The 18364-nt window shown below is 43.7% G+C and overlaps 1 protein-coding gene across 2 annotated transcripts in view; it reads left to right on the forward strand.

The window, feature by feature from the left end:
- Positions 1-18364, forward strand: part of UCKL1 (uridine-cytidine kinase 1 like 1) — a 283720-nt gene that overhangs the window by 101647 nt on the left and 163709 nt on the right. The window contains exon 1 of one of the 2 annotated variants that reach the window (XM_078651665.1): positions 8159-8281. The exons of the other annotated variant lie outside the window; for it this stretch is intronic. Within the exon in view, the coding sequence (XP_078507791.1) occupies positions 8214-8281 (68 nt within the window). The 5' untranslated portion in view covers positions 8159-8213. Of the gene's footprint in view, positions 1-8158; positions 8282-18364 lie in introns of those variants that run through there. 2 annotated transcript variants of the gene reach the window in all.

Genomic DNA, 18364 nt, shown 5'->3' on the forward strand with positions numbered 1-18364 from the left:
TTACCAAAAGGAGTCGGAAGATGAGTGTTGCAGTCCTATGTGATGAACCTAAAAGGCACTCATAGCAAACTATATCATTAATTAACAATAATAGATCATTTTGGCAGAGCCAGAACTTCCAATGCATGTTTAAGAAAGTAGGTGTTCAAGGTCGTCGTTATTGTGTGATAAAAAGTGGTAAAGCCAACAACATTTTATCATGACATTGAAATAAAACAAATGAATGTGTAGGGAGATTAGTCAATAGTACCGTGTCTTAGAGAAAGGCTAAGGCATAGAGAGAACGTACACTTAAAAAAAGACGTATATCGGCAATTAAGATGTTGTGTCAGCAAAGTGAATACATCAAATAACACACACCTACATTATAGATTATTGAAAGGACTGTTTGATTCCCCATCACCAAAAACTAATTAAAACACAAACTGACCATCAACAAAAAAGTAATGGGCCTGATGGAAAGCTATGGCAAACAGTGAAAAACATCTGAAAGCCAAGGGGCTGGATGGTATTGACACAAATCCCATTCGTTCAAGGTACTTCTTCGTATTGCATCTTTTCAAAGTCTTGATAACATGAGGGCTTTCATACAGCTTAAGCTGAAGGAACAAATGATGGACAGAATGCTGAACAATGCAAACACTCACCCCAGTCACAAAGATCTAGGTTTAATCCATTGTTCTTTTGCTCCCCACGCCACCCCAGTATGGACCCAGCCATATGCAAATCAGTCTTGACCATGAGCCTCATTGAAACAGTCCAGCCCGAACTGCAAAGCCAGCTCTTCCCTGAACTGGAAACAAGCATCGTAGAACTGGTTTCGGGGCATCACCCCTCATCAGCCAGGCTAGCTTGAATCCAGTATGGCAGTGAACATGGGACCCACGTCTAAAGCTGACGGGTGAACCATTGGTCCTATTACAAGATCCACTTATAATAAGGCACAGGGGCCATCCATTGCGTTGTGATGGAGTAACCGTCTGCCAAACTCTAAATCAGGCTGATAATATGTATGCTAGAGGCGCCAAGATGCAGAAGGCCTCAAATTGGACTGTTAGCCCCCACCTCTATTTAGAAACGTTTGTGCTGCAAGATAAATGCCTGCAAATATGTTAGATTTGGAGTATGCCTAAGATGCAATATTCTCAGAGTTAGCATGAGTATTCTGCCACTCAGAAACAAAAATAATGTCTCTTTCAAACTATTGTGGCTTAAAATACTTTATCCGAAGTGGATTGACCCTTAGCAGATACACTTTCATAGCAATCTGCTGTGAGCAGGGAGGTGAGCCGGGAGCGGCTAATGGCCCTCACCTGGCTGCCTGGCTGTGGACTTACCCCTTTGCTGTGTTCATCCAGGAAACTGCCTCTTTGGAGTCTACTGGAATGGATGCAGGTTAGGAAGTTGAAACCCATGCTTTGCCAGCTCAGCTGGGCTTCTCTACTGCCAGTATTTTGGGAGTGCTATCACAGGACTCCCTCCGCCTTTGATTGGCCAGCCAGCTTTCCCCAAGGGCAAGGGGAGAAGATTTTTTTAAATCTACAAGAGGACTGCATGATGAATAGACGCTAGTTTGGACTAATTACAGAAAAACCCTTGATGGGGTAGCCTGCAATCAATCCAGGGACATTTTAAGGATTTTGGGGGCCCTAGGCCAAACGTATTTTGGGGGGGAGCCTGTTCAGGACCGCTATGAATTTATGATCCAAATTCAGCTCTTTCATGCCCTATTTGACCAGGTCACTGACAGTCCACAGGCACACTCATCCACATTTTAAATGTGTTTACATTTAATATTCAGGGATAGTGACGTTTGTTTTTACTGTTGTGACACAGCAACAGCTTACTGATATTGCTGCAAATAATCTCTGAGACAGCCTCCAATTCCTCATAGGACCTGTTTTGATCTAAAATAAACTCTTTTAATGGATGGTGCATGCAACATGAACACATTTCTCTTTAAAATTTGGGTAAAAAATGCTCACATCACCCTCTTTAAAATAATTTAAAGGAAAACTGTATTTAAAGCAATCTGTTTTAGAATAATTCAAGGTCATCGGGGCAAGATTTTGCAGGAAAGAGCTGGCTTATCAGGGGGCCCCCTGAAAGGCTGGGGCACTGGGCCAACGACCACTTTGCCCATACCTTAAAACGTCTCTGAATCAACCACCGTACCTAGAGACACCTAAAAAGCCGACAGGTGGTGGAAACGGAAAATACTGGTGGTCTAAAAAAACGGATAACATAACAACTTAAACAAGAGAGGCTGGCCTGTTTCCAGAGTCCTGTGACTGACGCAAGGCCGGGGATCAGGTCACACTCTGGCATGTTTGTGCCATTCCATTCCAAACACATGACACCAGGTCAGGCTCCAGCTCTTACATTGAGCAGAATTCTTATTGTAAATGCACACCACTTCACGCAGTGTGGCAGATGGAAGGAAAACGAGGGTAAAACCTCACGCAAAAATATACATTCCAAATAGTAGGACCACCTCCTACCCATCCTGCTGAGGGTTGCATCTTTGAATCAAAAGGGATATCATACATTTATGTTAATTTGTTTCTCTTTGGCCACTAACTGAGTTCATTAAATGTTTCTATGCTCTGAATAATTTCCCCAGTCCATTGTTCAAATGTCTGCGTCCCCTAAGCAAAGTCACCAGACGCTCTCCTATGACAGTCACTCCTCATTGCTGGAATGAAATACAGACCAAATTGGACGTCTAGTCAGTACACGCATATGCTGAATGTGCACTTGCCCTGATGTAATTGATGCACAGTAAAGAATGTTTCTAAGATGGCTACCTGTTCCAAAACGCCACTGCTTCTCATAAAGAAGCCTGCAGTTTAGCTGGTGGAAAAAGGCCGCGCTTGTGGCAAGATGGTATACTTCATTGATAACTAACGGTGTAATCGAAGGCCCATTTATTTGGCATATATACAATTAGGGGTTTGTCGAGTCAGATTCAGTTTTAGTACCTTTCCTGACCTTGCTATTTGGAAGGCCTCTGAAGTGCTCACTTAAGTGATATTTACCTCAGTACCAAACACCTGATACCGGGAAAAAGTATCAGGATAGTGAATAATTTGATTCCCGTGCCACTGTTGTGAATGATACAGCCGCAATGATACAAATACAAGGTATGTGAGGTACAGTTTGTTTAGTCTAGGTGTAAACAAGTAATCTGCAGCCTTTGGGCATACATATAATTAGGAGGGGCAACATCAGCCTCAGTCACCTTCACAGTCTGTGTCCTGGCCTCTGCTACTGTTTTTTCACCCTGCCTCCCAACTTCTTCCTTCAATGTCCTTGCGGTGTGTGCACCAGAAGTATCTTGATGTGCATGTGGAGCGCAGTGGGCATTCCTGACAACACGACCTCTCCCCTCCACTAAATGATAACTCACAGAGACCAGCCCTTACAGGATAATAAGGTTTTCTAGAGATTTGCTAATGAGGAGTGGACAAGAAGAAAGAGTTTCAGAACTTGGTGAGGGAGAAATGGGGCCAGTTGTGAATTGTTCAAGAGAGGTTCCTCCTCAAGGGTTTCTTCAATGTCTTACAATTCATCAGTGGAAGAATGTTTGCAAGGATCTCCCTTGAGCATGCAGAAGGAGGAGTGGCAAATAAGTATGTGCCACCCCTCCACAACGTGGTCATTAAGGGCGTTAAGTGAGTTATTTCGTAGTACATTGGGTCCAACGGTTGATCATCATTCCAAGAGCTTTTCAGTCACGACATTACATGATCACCTTGTTATAACCTTGAAGATCTGGATCTACTTCTCCAGCATGCATATTCTTTCATGGTCTCTTTCACAGAGTGATCGTGAAGTCTGGCATCTAAATGAATGAGAGGAAACACGGAAGTGACTTGTGGGATTTTGGTTCTAAACTAATTCCAAAGAGTTCCACAGGTGATTTGCCGCTATGTGGATAGTCGCCATAACGTCTCAGGATCCTTTGTAGCACTTATGAGACTGCTTTCATGACCTTATCCAAATGTGTGGCTTTTTTCAGGGTGGCCATTAATTGCTCCATTATCCCTTTTGCTTGAGGCCATTGTGGTGTGTTTTGCTGGCGCAATTCAGCCAAGTTTGTGAAATATGTACCTTAGAATGGTCGACCATTGGCTGAATTTAGTGGCAGGAAAGCAAAAGGGGGAAAGCAATTTAATAAGAGCAGACATGACTGTGTCACCAGCAGTTCTGGTAATGGCTACAACTTCAGGGATGCGTAAGAAATAATCCATGTCAACAAGATGCTGAGCGATAGGTCCTTAGATATCCACGACAAGTTCCACCTATATTTCCTGTGGCAATTCCAACCTCTTCAAGGGGGATGTCTTTTTCCCAAAACACCTCCACTTGTAGGCGTTGCAAGTGGTCCAGTAATCATCGACAGAGGTCTAAAGCTTGTGGAAGTTTAGACCTCACCAGTGGAGGGTGCTTAAAAATAACCACCAAAGCTGCAGAGCACAGGCTGCCACTGAACCTATTTGGCCTAGCAGGACTCTGACTTTAGCAACGCGCGACTGATTTGCTGGTGTACGTGAGTGCCTCAATCAACTTGCCCTGTGAAGTTTAATAGTCAGTAAGCGCATTATTTTTCAACCATGTTTGTGCGTAAAGAAATGCTATTTTCCTTCCTGAAACTAATATTCTAGGCATTGACGAGTATTTGTTCAAATTTAAATAACATTGAAATCTAATGAATAAGTTACAGGAAATACAATGTTTGAGTAGCTCCATGGCTCCAGATAAGCCAATTCCATAAAGGATGTAAATTATGAGTTGAAGGTAAGACCACTTTAGATGATCATCTCCTACGCCGACGATCATCTCCTACGCCGACGACACCCAGCTGATCCTCTCCCTCACCAACGACCCAGCAACCGCCATAACCAACCTACACAAAGGGATGAAAGAAGTAGCCGAGTGGATGATGAAGAGCCGCCTGAAACTGAACTCAGATAAGACGGAAGTCCTCATCCTGGGATCATCACCCTCCGCCTGGGACGACTCCTGGTGGCCCCCTGCCCTGGGCAGCGCACCCAAACCAACGGACCACTCACGCAACCTGGGCTTCATCCTGGACTCCTCTCTCTCAATGACCAGACAAGTCAACGCCGTCTCCTCGTCATGCTTCAACATCCTACGCATGCTACGGAAGATCTTCCGGTGGATCCCCACCGAAACCAGGAAGACGGTCACCCAGGCGCTCGTCACCAGCCGACTGGACTACGGGAACTCCCTCTATGCCGGAACCACAGCCAAACTCGAGAAAAGACTCCAGCCCATTCAGAACGCCCCAGCACGACTCATCCTGGACATCCCCCGACAGCCACATCTCCGGACACCTGAGAGACCTGGACTGGCTCCCCGTCAGCAAGAGAATCACGTTTCGACTCCTCACCCACGCACACAAATCTCTCCACAACCAAGGCCCCAGATACCTCAACAACCGCCTGACCTTCTACACTCCAACCCGCCAGCTACAATCGACCAGCCACGCCCTCGCCGCCGCTCCCCGCATCCGAAGAGCCACAACGGGAGGAAGATCCTTCTCCTACCTGGCGGCCAAGACGTGGAACTCCCTCCCCATCCACCTCCGCCTGACCCAAGACCACCGGTCCTTCAGGAAGCAACTCAAGACCTGGCTGTTCGAGCAGTAGCGGACCCCTCCCCCCCCCCAAGCGCCTTGAGACCCTCCGGGTGAGTAGCACGCTATACAAATGCCTTGATTGATTGATTGATTGCATCTAGAAATAAAAATTGCCAGAGATAATTTAGAGGCTAGCAAGCAGGACTGCTGACTCGGGTCAATGACAAAAGACCAGCCCTGTTGAGTCCTACCAGCCTGGCCTCCTTTATAGAAATGCCAACAATGTAAAACAATGTAAAAAAAACAAGTAATTGACAAGCAATCATGGCTGTTCCGATTCTATGCTTACCTCTAGACAACCAAAGTTTAGTGCATTATAGCTTTATTGTTCCACAGTGGCTAGCTTGTGACTTCTAAGTGTGGTAGGTCATTTTGGAATGTTAAAAAAAATATGCATTTTGCATAGTACCATTCAACGATTGTCGGACACTACTATGTTTACATTTTTTACTCATCTTTTATTGAAAACCTATACCACCAGGCTTAGGCAGCATTTTATTTGTTTTTTCTTATTTTCCTTTATCATGCATCTGCTTGGAGATTTTTTTGTTGGTTGCTGAAAGCATGAATTAACAGATTGGTAGAAGAATGAATGCATGGGTGTAAGATGGGTGTCAGATTGTATGTAGAATTAATTATTGGTGCCTAATCTCACAGCGTCTGAAAAGGAACATTCGCTAATAAGCCAGACCAATTGACATTGGCAATGCTTGTTTAATTGGTTGTTGTTGCTGCAGCCGTTTGACTGTTTTTACGTTTTCACTCAGCAGGCAGGCTTTTTCAGTGTTTTTGTCAGGACTCAGAAGGCAAAAGACACCTGCTAGCTGAGCCGATGTTTGTTCTACTTTTGCAATGCTGTTTGGTGTCGGCTAATGGCTTTCAAAGTGAGGCCTGTTGGTTACCATTACTTGCTTCGACTGCAATTTGGCTTCCACCCTGGGTTTCTGTTATGTCTGGTGGTGTTAGAAGCACGCACCAGTTACTTTGGATTTTTTTTGGCTTTTTTTAGAACGCCCAATCTCTCTCCTTGACTTCTGTAGTGTGCTTCCTCCTCCTTTAAGAAGAATAACAGTTTTGAACACCTCTGAAAAATTGGTATGGGACAAGGTTTTCTGGACTGTTATGTTCTCTTCATCCGCGAATTGATTTTTTACTTTGCTTTAGTTTAATAATTTTCTATTTTAGATTGATGCGACATATTGCGTTTTTTATTTATTAAAATACATCTTGTAGGGTTAAGAAAAACAATAAATAGCCCTAATTTTGCAATAGATATCCTCATATATGATGGCGGTGTGTTCTTGTGTGCACAACGCTTTGGAGATATGCAGATCCTTGCTTTAGTGCGTATGTGTTTTGTGAACACACGTGGGGTTTGAGAGTTTGTGTATATCTGTAGTGCTTGTGTTGGTATGTTCACGCTTGTGATTTGAGAGTGTGTGTATATCTGTAGTGTTTGCAGGTGCACACGTGTGATTAGAGAGTGGGGATATCTGTGTTGTATGTATGTGCACGCGTGTGGTTTGAGAGTAGCTGTATAACGTGGATGCTTGTGTTTGTATGTGCACAGTTGCACACGTTTGATTTGAGTGTGTGTATATCTGCGGTGTTTGGGTTTGTATGTGCACACGTGTGATTTGAGTGTGTGTATATCTGCGGTGCGTGTGATTGTATGCGCGCACGTGTGATTTGAGTGTGTGTATATCTGCGGTGCGTGTGATTGTATGTGCACATGTGTGATTTGAGTGTGTGTATATCTGCGGTGCGTGTGTTTGTATGTGCGCACGTGTGATTTGAGTGTGTGTATATCTGCGGTGCGTGTGATTGTATGTGCACATGTGTGATTTGAGTGTGTGTATATCTGCGGTGCGTGTGTTTGTATGTGCGCACGTGTGATTTTCATCTGCGGACCGTCGGGGCAGAGGGAGGGCATGTTTCCATTTTTACAAAGTCTGAGCTATAAATAACCGGTAAGAAGCGTAATCTGTGGTAAACTATCCTCTTATGCTGTCGGGTGGCGGGCTCTGAGGCGTGCAGGGCTCTCTCACTTTCCTCAGCTCCGGGGTCCAAGGCGGGGGCACGCACAGATGTGGGCCGGCTGCAGCACGTACACACACCATCGCGCACAGTGGATCGTGACGGCGTACACATACTAGGGACGTCCGCAGATCCCTGTGCACCCACCGTGAGGTGGGACGCTTTCACGAATTGTCGTAAGGTAACAGGTGCCTGTACACAGACCATCATAGACGTGCACACAGCCTCTGACTGGACCGGGGCCTTCACACAAGAAAGAACTTGTACTGAGACGTTTACACTGGCCCTCGGCACGCACGCGCATCCGCGTGAAGTGGACTGGGACGAAAACGTAAACACGATCGGTTTCAAGGACATTTGGAAACATTGAACCCGAGCCCTCCACCAGGCTCGCCCCGCAGCAGAGACCAAGAGCCCCGGCTATGTGCCAGGAGATGCGCCGCTCCAGCACCGTGCCCAGCCACCGAAGGCAGCCGACCTGAGGGCCTCAGTGACCATCACCTCCTTCACAATGAGCCTCCTTCCTGAGTGCGCGGGCCCCAGGGTGTCCGCTTGTTGGGCACTGGGGGCCGAGGACAGGTGAGTGCTTGGGATGAAGTGGGTTTTCATCCCCTGGCCTGAACTCATTTTTGACTCCCGCAGTTAAGTGGCAGTAATTCTGTGAACTCGTGCATTTGTTAGTTGGAATAATGTCAGAAGCACATATTCCACAGGGCATACATGCCCCCTCTCACCACTTTAAAGTCAATAAAGGTAGTGGCAAATCTGTGGGGTGATAACTGTTCTGTTAGAAACTGGTAGACACTCTAAAGGGAGCAGTGTTTGCTATAAAAGTGACACCACCACCAATTCGATCCATCAGTATGTGCTGAGATGGTAACCATGATGGTTGTTTACAGTAATGCATGTTTTTCTAGGTCTAGCTCAGAGACTGCTTTAGCTGCGTGTCTGTCTCATGTAATTAAAAACCGCTAAATACATAAACATGTCCATGGATAGAGGGTATTTGAAAACGCTCTTCATTCATTAATCCATTTATCTATCAGCCACATTTTGCTTCTGCTCGCCACAGTATGGGTTACTTAAGCCACTGGCACAGTTACACTGTGAAAGACTGTATTGTCAGATCATGCCTACATCCACCTAAAAAGAAATGCACTTCTGTACCAGAATGTTGGCCAATGTTTTACTTTGCCAATGCTTTTATTTCCAGTCTTTAGCCTTTTTCAAGTTATACACCTGTGTTTAAACTATGTCCTCAAGTCATAGTAATATCAAAGTCAGTATTACCTTTTCTTTGTACCAGTCGGAATCCTAATTTCGGGCAATGTGCATCAAAGCTAAAAAGGGTTGTTCTAAATAGACTTGTTTACGAGGAAGCTTTAATCTGTTCAAGTAATTTGATACGTGAGGGTTAATTGTTCTTATTTACTATTACATTTTTTGGTTACAAACATGTGGCCACCATGCATAAGTGATGGCAAGCTTTGCTCTTCGCCTTTTAACGTTTTTTGTTTGTGGTATATGCTTCCAATAAAAAAGTAACCATTACACCAGGTTGCAAAAGGCCAGACATAATGGCTTTACTAGTGCTTGTTTTATCGTTTTTTTTAGGAAGATGGTCATTATTGCTATTTAAAGGACAGCATTTTAATTGCAAAAGCTGTATGATCGTCTGTGTTATGGGGGCTTATAGAGTGCGATCAATCATGCCATGGTAGTCCCGTGCTGGCAGGATGGTAAATGCCAGGCGAAAACTTTACATACACGCCTTCATGTGTTAGTAGGACGGCAGGACAAAGCTGACAGGTTCATATCCCAGGGACAATGTGCCACATACACTATTATGGTCGTACTGTCAAACGAACGCATAAAAACATCCCCTTGCCTTTGAACAAATAATCCCAACAATAATTTTGCTTGAAAAAAAAAACCACAGCTCCATTATCCTGATCTCTTCCTTTCTGTGTTTCTGGGCCAATCCTGTCTTCCTCCTTTTCTCTTTCGAGCCTATCAGTACTTCGTTATCCCAGATGGACTAGTCCCCTGCAAGCCTGCCCACAAATGGACCACGGCTACCCACTTCCTTGTTTCCCTCTGTTCCTTCTATCTTTAGATAAAATTAACTGAGCTTAGCGCTCAATGACCCTTTTGTTCAAATTGGATTTTTTTGCCCTATCTAGCTCCTAGAACAATTTATTACTTACAAAGACGTTCTACCCGTTCCACGTTGCCTCCAAAATTCACCCCGCTAACTAAGGTTTTTGGGTGTAGGTTGGCATAGGTGATCTTTTCTTTGGTTCGCCTGCACAGAGCATCTGTGCGCCGAGATGCTCAATGAACACAGATGTGAGTCATGAGCAGTACTCCTTCAAGCCCACAGAGAGAGTCATTCCTTCTCCATTGTCCTTGGGCCCTGTTTGAAAACATCAAGGACATGCTTTTAGAGTTGTGATAAAAAAAATAGTCCCTTCAACGTCTAAATTAGCATTCATTACCCAATTTGGCTTACACACTATTATGACCTTATAATTCGGCTCATACTTAATATACCATACACTTTTGCTTCCGACCCTCTAAACAACTCAGTCCTATTTTATAATAATGCCCATTCCCCTGCCATGGTTCCAACTTTTCATAATCTCAGAATTTGTGTTTCTTGGGGTTTACCAATCCTGTACGTGTCCTACCAGCCTCTTCTCGTTTAGTCCTAGCGCTCTTTCACCAACCCAGACCTATTGTTCTTCTGTAAAGTATGGGTCCACGTGCATTTCTAGTCCTCCATCTACCCCTCTAGTAGTTTTACATTCGTTTATAATCATCACTGTTTGTTCTCCTAGGCATATTACTGACAACAAACCCTCATGTGTCCTCTCCTTCAGATCCTCTGTTTTTACCCACTCTTCGATTTGTTTAATCCAGTACAGGTCAGATACTTAGTAGTGCTTAATAACAGCTCGAGTTCATCATCGTGCCTAAAGAACTAAGGATGCATGTGAGCAGTTTCTTCATGTTTCATCCAGCTCAAATTATTCCACTTGCAGAAATGTGATACCTCCCTATTAGTGTACTTCCTTCCTGGCCGTGTGACAGCTGCTGGTGTTTAGTTCCGCCTCCATACTTTTCTTTGTAAGAGCTGTCCCCAGACAATTTTTACCTGTTGTTTTTCACTCCCAACATATGTCTCTTCATTTGGTCTATAAGTTTTAGCACATTTTCCGATCTAGGTTATTCCCACCAAGATTCGTCCTGTTCAACATCTTGCTTGGCCTGATCCCGCAATCTGGGAAGTTAGTGTCCTTATCTCATGCCCCCTTGGTCTAACCAGTTTAACACCACCTCTTTGTATGTCTCCATACTTCTGTCCTCTATTCCTGACCGCTGCACGATGGTATGGTGGGTGATCAATTTTTCCTGTTTCTTTTGCCCCCTCCACTCGCTCCCAACAAATCACAAATAAACTGTGAATGTCCATCCTGTGTTTCTTACCCTTTATCTTTTGTCCAGACGTATGTAACACACTTACCTGACAGCCATTTTCCCAGCTTCATTTTTCTCCCTCTTCTCATTTCATTAATCTTCGCCTTTTCGTTGCTCCTATCCTAAACAAGTGCACCCCAAACTCCCTGAGGTTGCTTTCCCTTGGTCTTATTCATTTTCTGAATACTCCTGAAATCTTCCCACCTTCAACCCTTTTAATCACCTTTCCACTTTCATGTCGCAAAAAATGTCATTCACCTGGCTTCATATTTGAAGATATTACCTTACCACTCTTGCTGGGCATTCAATCCCAGCTCATAAATACTTCCTCCTGTGCCCCATCACTTTGATGGTCAGTCTTGCTTTTCCTTACTATTATTTGTAGACCTCCTCACAGTACTCTCACCTCATCCTGCAGGAGGTCCTAGATTCCTTTCGCTTCCACCACCCCCGATGCTCATAAAGTGAAATCTGACTGAAATACTGTTGGCTCCCATTTGGATGTACACGTGTCACCTGCATAATCCACTGTCGTTAGTATTCACCATCTATCTTCATTCCCCAATTCCTTCTTAATTTCCTCAATAATCCTTCATATATAGTCTCCCATGAAGGTTTTCGAGCAACAAAAGTTTTTTTTTCATAGAAACCAAATGCCTGTTTGTTACCCTGAAGTGGTAGCCAGCCTGTTCTAGCGTGTCCTGCAGTTAATTGCTGACATCGCTCTTTTTCATGTTCACTTATTTCATTTCTGCCCCGCCCATGTTGAGGCCTTTCCCTGCCTGCCTCTAAGTACTGTTTTCCTGACGGCACTAGTAATAGGGCACAGAGCTGGCACTCTCTTGAAAATGGCTGCTGGCACTTGTGTTGCATGTTTTACTTCTTCTAAACAAACCCACGGAATCTCAACCACTGCACATTTGATAAAGATTCAGCTCTGGTGTCTCGCCTAGAATGTGCTTAAATGTTTGTACCCAGGTATCCATTCTTGTTATGTTGCCATTATGCTGACCACTGCTTACTTGTCTACAACAGATGTCTCTTTGCGATTAGCGGTCTCTCTACTCCACAGTTGTAATGACAATGCCCCAGGGAAGAATTCCAATATTGCAATGCTGTGGCTTTTTAACTCTCCATGATGTTGGCTATTCCTCCTTGAACCATCGTCCACAAGCTGAAAGCAACTGTGCATGCTTCAGCTAAAACTTTCTCAATCTTCTATGTCACTGGATCTTCGGCAGACACGTTTACACACTGCTGTACCCTTCCCGAAATGTCTTTCTACGTGTCCTTATCTCTGCTACCATGCCTGTAACTCGTATCAAGTGGCCAGGCCTTGTTACCGCCTTCATTGACATTGCCATTTGCTTGCAGTGTGTCCCCGCTCAGCGACACCACTCTAACAGCAAAATTCATGTGTCCTGATAATTATTGGGCCAGTCTCAACGGCTTTTTTTTTGCATACATTTGCCTGTTGATTCCTCACCTCTTGAATCTACTTCGGGTGCCAGACTGAATCCGCAAAACTTAAAATAACTCTCCTGCACCAGTAGCTGGTACCAGGACTCCAGCCTGATTCCATGCTTCCCTGGATGCCGTGTGATGGAGGTGTATCTGGTGAAACCCTGCAAGCTCCTGACTTCATGATTTAACATCTCCTGAGGACAGTGAAGGAACATCTTTTACATCTAGAGGTTGCAACAAACAATGGAGGCGTTGTTTCTTCTAATCCAGTTATAGAGACACTTACAGAGGGGTAGGTGGCTTTGGTCCAGGAGAAGCGTTCCCACCAAGTATGGGATGGAAGGCAGGTATTCTGGTAGGCAATCCCCCTCACTCAGACCTTATTGCCACCTTCAGATCCATTTCCTGTTCTGAAGGACATGGTACTGGGGCATGGCTCTCTTCCGGTTCCACTTCCGGTGCTGCTGGGTTTGCTTCTGGATTTTCCGGCATCCTGTCACTGACCTACCTTATGTGGCAGCTTTTACCCAGCCTTTGCTGGTCATGTAAAGTCTTGGAAGAAATGGGCAGTGCAGCTCCACCTTCTTTATCAGGACATGAAAGCTAAAAAATAATGAAAAGAAGCTTATATTAGCAGCACCAGCAGTTCAGACAGAATGAGGAGAAAAGGTTGCCAATGACCAAAACTGTAACTCTGAAACACTTCAAAGAGGAGTGAAGACCAGAGGAATATACAGACGTGAGGGAGGACAGACACGTTACACCTGTGTGTGGGCCCTAACCATGAACCCATGAGAAGCAATGGCCAAACCAGGCACCACTAAGGCCTGATAAAAGGTAAACCGAAAACATGAGTCGGGCTTCATGAAAAGAAAACCACATCAACCTTGTCAGTTACTATACACAGTCCCAGTAGAGAGGCAGAGTCTAGCCAAGATGGCTTCCAAACCCCTACTGGTAAAGTAGATTAGTCCATGTTGTGTGTACATGGCCCCGGTCATAAAACAACCAGGCATGAAGGTTCATAAAAAAACTAATGCTTCCAACAAAAGAGGATCCAACATGAACCAAAGCAACTAAGACAGCAACAGAATTATGTTAAACCCTCTCTCCTCATGACTTGCCATAAATAAAATCACTTCCTCACACCCCTTTCTAATAAGTTTGCCCCCTAAGCCAGAAAGAAGAAGACTGGAAGTCATACAATTGAATAAACTTTCCATCCAAGAGGAAGTTCTGTAATGGAACAAAACAGCACAGCGTCCGTTTCTCTTCTAGTCTCTAGTGTGTCCATCTTTCTTTCTTTAATATTTCCAGTTCTCCTTTCACAAAACTGTCTATGCTCAAATCTGTTTCCCCAGATATCCTGAATGACTCATTGCCCAGCACGATGCTGCATGATCTTGCCTTGTTGGCCCTTCTAGACATCTCATCCCTGGTCATCCATACTTCTGGCACTCTGTCCTCCCCAAGCACTTGGACCAGTGCCCTCACCTTGTTTGTAAATTTTGACACCAGCCCTCATGTCGCCTTCTGTTAGCGGTGTACCTCTACCATTGGGAGGCACTGGTCACATGCACCGTGCATCTCTTCTTTACAGTGTACATGAAGCCCTTTGAAATTTCCCCTGTTAATCCCATTTTCACTCCTCCAACTTTCTGTCCTGTGCCATTCCCATTATATTTCCTTCATTTTGTGCCTATAACTCATTATTTATTTGCCTCACTCTGACTGTTCCTATGGGGGCTTTGATCACTGCTTTTCTTCTCCCACTTCACTGACCCTCCGCTACACTCTGACCCTCCACAACATTCTACTTTACGACACTTCACCCTATGCCATTCCAATCTACGACCCTCTACTCCACTCTATGCAACTCCTCTACTCAACGTCACTCCACTTTACGACACTGCACTCTACTCCACGACACTAAAATTCACTTTATAACACTTTACTCAACTCGATGCTACACCACTCTACAAAACTCTACTCCACCCTATGCCACAACATTCAATGCCTCTCTACTCCATTCTACGTCCCTCCACTCTACGCCCCTCCACTCTACGCCCCTCCATTCTACGTCCCTCCGCTCTACGTCCTTCCACTCTACGTCCCTCCACTCTACACCCCTCCACTCTAATCCAAGAGACTCTACTCGAATCCACAACAGGACACTCCACTCTACGACACTCTATGCCAATGGTCCTTAACCTGTGGTCCAAGAACCCCTGGGGGTCAGTGAAGCCTACTCAGGGAGTCCGCAACTGCTTAGAAAATTAAATAATATTAACAAAATTGTTTATAAATAATAATGCAAAATGTACAATACAATTTTTATAAACATTCTGTAAAGTGAACGAATTTGATTATTGGAAGCTAAAAATTAAGGTAGTGTCCTCAGATTGATTCATGGGGCCAGTGTAGTTGAATCAAACAGAATATAGTATGGACAAAGAGTGGCCCCAATTAAATTGAAAAAAGCTTCAACCTTCCCGTTCAAATTTAGATTTTTTTAAATATTTGTTTGTGAATTAGAATCAGAAACAGAAGTAAGATCATAGCTATCCAGAGGGTTGCTATTCCCCCATTGATTTCACATCAGTTTCGTAATTAAAGGTTCAAGATTGCCGTCTTTTAATTTCTTTTAGTATCAATGCTAACTTAGTGATCGTAATATCGAGTAGTCCTCGTTTGGAAGAACCATTATGCGTTTGCCCTGCCACATTCCCAAGCTATAGTTGGAGTTTGTGTGTAGTTCAGGGTGCTGATTATGTGGCAAAATCATCATGCAACAGCAAAGCGCGTGTGCAGGGGTTAAAATCAATTATATGCTCATTGCTGTTGCCACTCGCTGCCCTCCGTAGTATGGAGGTAGCTTCTTGGACTGCCCCTTCTCTAGTTCATCCATCGGGTGCTCTCACAATGGCATGATATGCCACGTGGTATGTCCCCGTGCTCTGGGACCAATCACCCTCATGCGTAACGTGTCAATGCTCATCGCCATATTGGAAGTGCTCAGAAAAGTGATAAGCACTACGTATAAAGCGGTTTTCTTAGCATTGTTAAGTTTATTGAAAATGTGGATGCATCATCATTCTAATGACAGGGATCAGCATTCTTATCGTAATTTACTAAAGCATCATAAATGTATTAAAAAGGAAATACTATTCCCTCTGTATCCATTTACACCTGATTGATGAAAGCAAACGGAGATTAATACACAGAAAGAGAGCTCATTCACCTGTCTCAAGGTATAATCAATACGCTTTATGCCAATTAATTCGCTTTTCTAAAACCCTGGTCGGTTGAAGAGTTGTGTTGTGTACTGTATATGTAGTGTGGTAAACTATTCTATGCCCATATCCTGGTGGTAGACCAGCACCTATGAGGCCCCTAACCTTTCTTTGTCTGACACATGAGGCTAAACATTTTATGGGTATTTTTCTCTGCAGACAATTCAAAGAATGCCAGGGAATATCATCATTTAACCCCCATTGATGACTTGGATACAGTATATGTCCATCTCTGTTCCCATATCAGCAGTTGTTTTTTTCAATTTTAACATTTCTGGCAATATTCGGTTTATCTAGCACCATCCACCTAATATCACTCACTTTGTGCCTTTTTTCCTAGCAGTGTGCAGCTAACTTAGTCATAGTTTACCTGCATCTGATATTTCTTCTGTGATTTTGACTTTCCTTGTAGTTATTCTTACATAGAATAGGTTACACAGGCAAGTATATGATCCCGTTGCTACTCTTGTTCCAGAGAGTAAAAGTATGAACCAAGATAAGAACACTGAGATGGCACATATGCGCGTTATTGCACCTGCATATGAAAGGGTATTGGTGATTTTCTTTTTCTTTTTCCAGGAAATCCCTAAGTATGAAATTGAGGAGTGACAAGTAAGGTCACTACATGAACATTAATTCACTCACTTGATACTTTCTTAATAACAAGGGGTTGATAGGTCTAGGCGTGGGATCTTAGTCCTGAGGAGGGCTGATTGACCCATGGGGGCACAAAGACAGGCTGAAACCCATGGGGGCACAAAGACAGGCTGAAACATGTCGACAGAAAGCAGATGCAAGGATGATGGATTACTAATATCGCAGATTCGTCAGTGGATAATTGGTTTAATCTTACCCAGGGGGCCCAATAATAAAGAGAAATCGGGGAAATCACTGAGGTAGATTTAATGAGTTTTTCTGCATGGTGAATCGCCCTAAATGTTTGTATGTCTTTCCATTTAACCCTGTGCTCCATCCCAGGCGCAGGGGTGTTGTAGCACGCCCAGTTATGCAGCATACCACTACTAGTGGATGAGGGCATTTAAAAAAACCTTGGTGTTTTCCAACAGAGGGTGCAGTCTCACTGTGATTACCTCTTTCTCCTGCTGTTGTGTGTGTTAGGTTACATTTGTGGAAGAGCAGAAAAGGAGAGGAACCTCTCTCCGCTTATCTTGTGATTCTGAAGATATTTGAATAGCCATGCTTTTTAAAGCATGCTGGACCACTAATATTGGTTAAAAAAAGAATGGACTTTAAACATTGATTGTAAGTTGTGGCTCTCCTAAAAGCTAGATCAGTTTATTAGAGATATATACAGAAAGATGAGCTATATGGGCATACTGGGGTTCACCCCCCCCCCAATGATTATTGCTTATAAGTGATGCACTTCAAAGCACCCTGTACCTTTAACCGTTAAAAGAGGATGGGATGAATACACCTTTGAGAAGGGTTGTGTATTCTTACCGAGGGAATTTTGATTCACTGTGCATTGTGTAAACTGTCATTATAACTTCTTTTTTCATGCTAGGGCAATGGCAATGTGACAGTGAGGTGACGTGCCAGTCAATACTTGCATTGTGAAGGCCGTCATTGTAATGTCTATTTTGTATGTTGGGGCACTGTGTATGCAATTATTGAGGCAATATTTCTTACCTCACTTTTCTGTCTGAGACTTCAGCCTGTCATATTAGGAACCTAATGGGAATAGGTAAAATGACATTAACATAATTAGTATTTTTAAAACTCACATGTACCCTTTGGGGCACCTTGGTACTGAATAATAGATGTTTGGTGTCCACCAGAATTTAAACCATTAGCCAGTGGCAAGTGATGAACTTTCAACGTTGTGCTTCTTAAAAATCTGCCTTGAATGGGACTGAATGAGGCAGGCTTCTTTTACTGATTTTCTTGATGGTGAACGGGTGGTGGTGATGTGGGGCTGAATTTTAGACACCTGCATGGGTAAATGATGCTTTTAACAACACAGTTTTGTTATGTGGTTAATAGCCTGAGGTTTGAAGGGGCAGCGATAAAACATTCTTAAAAGATTTTGGTTTGCCGGGCAGCCCATACGCCCGTCATGGGTTTTCTGCGCTTTTATCGCTCTCATACCCCAATTTATCTCTCCCTTTCTACCTCTCTTAGCACTTTTTGTCTTATTTCCCTGTTCTTTATTTGTGCTTCTTCATTTTCCCTCCTCTCCCTCACTCCTTTGTGTCAAATATTGTTTCTCCCTTCACCTTCTCCTCACACCTCGCTCATCTCGCATGCAGCGCGATGGCCAGAGCGTGCGTGCATTTTTATATCCATATAATGAAGTACATTTAAAACAGGCTTGTTTTAAAGTTTAGGTTTGGCAAATAAATTGCAACTCTTTGAAGAATAAGTCACTTTTCAACAAATAAACATTGCCTTGTATTCCTTATTA

The sequence above is a fragment of the Lissotriton helveticus genome, chromosome 7 (genome assembly GCF_964261635.1).
Source record: "Lissotriton helveticus chromosome 7, aLisHel1.1, whole genome shotgun sequence".
Classification (NCBI taxonomy): Eukaryota; Metazoa; Chordata; class Amphibia; order Caudata; family Salamandridae; genus Lissotriton; species Lissotriton helveticus.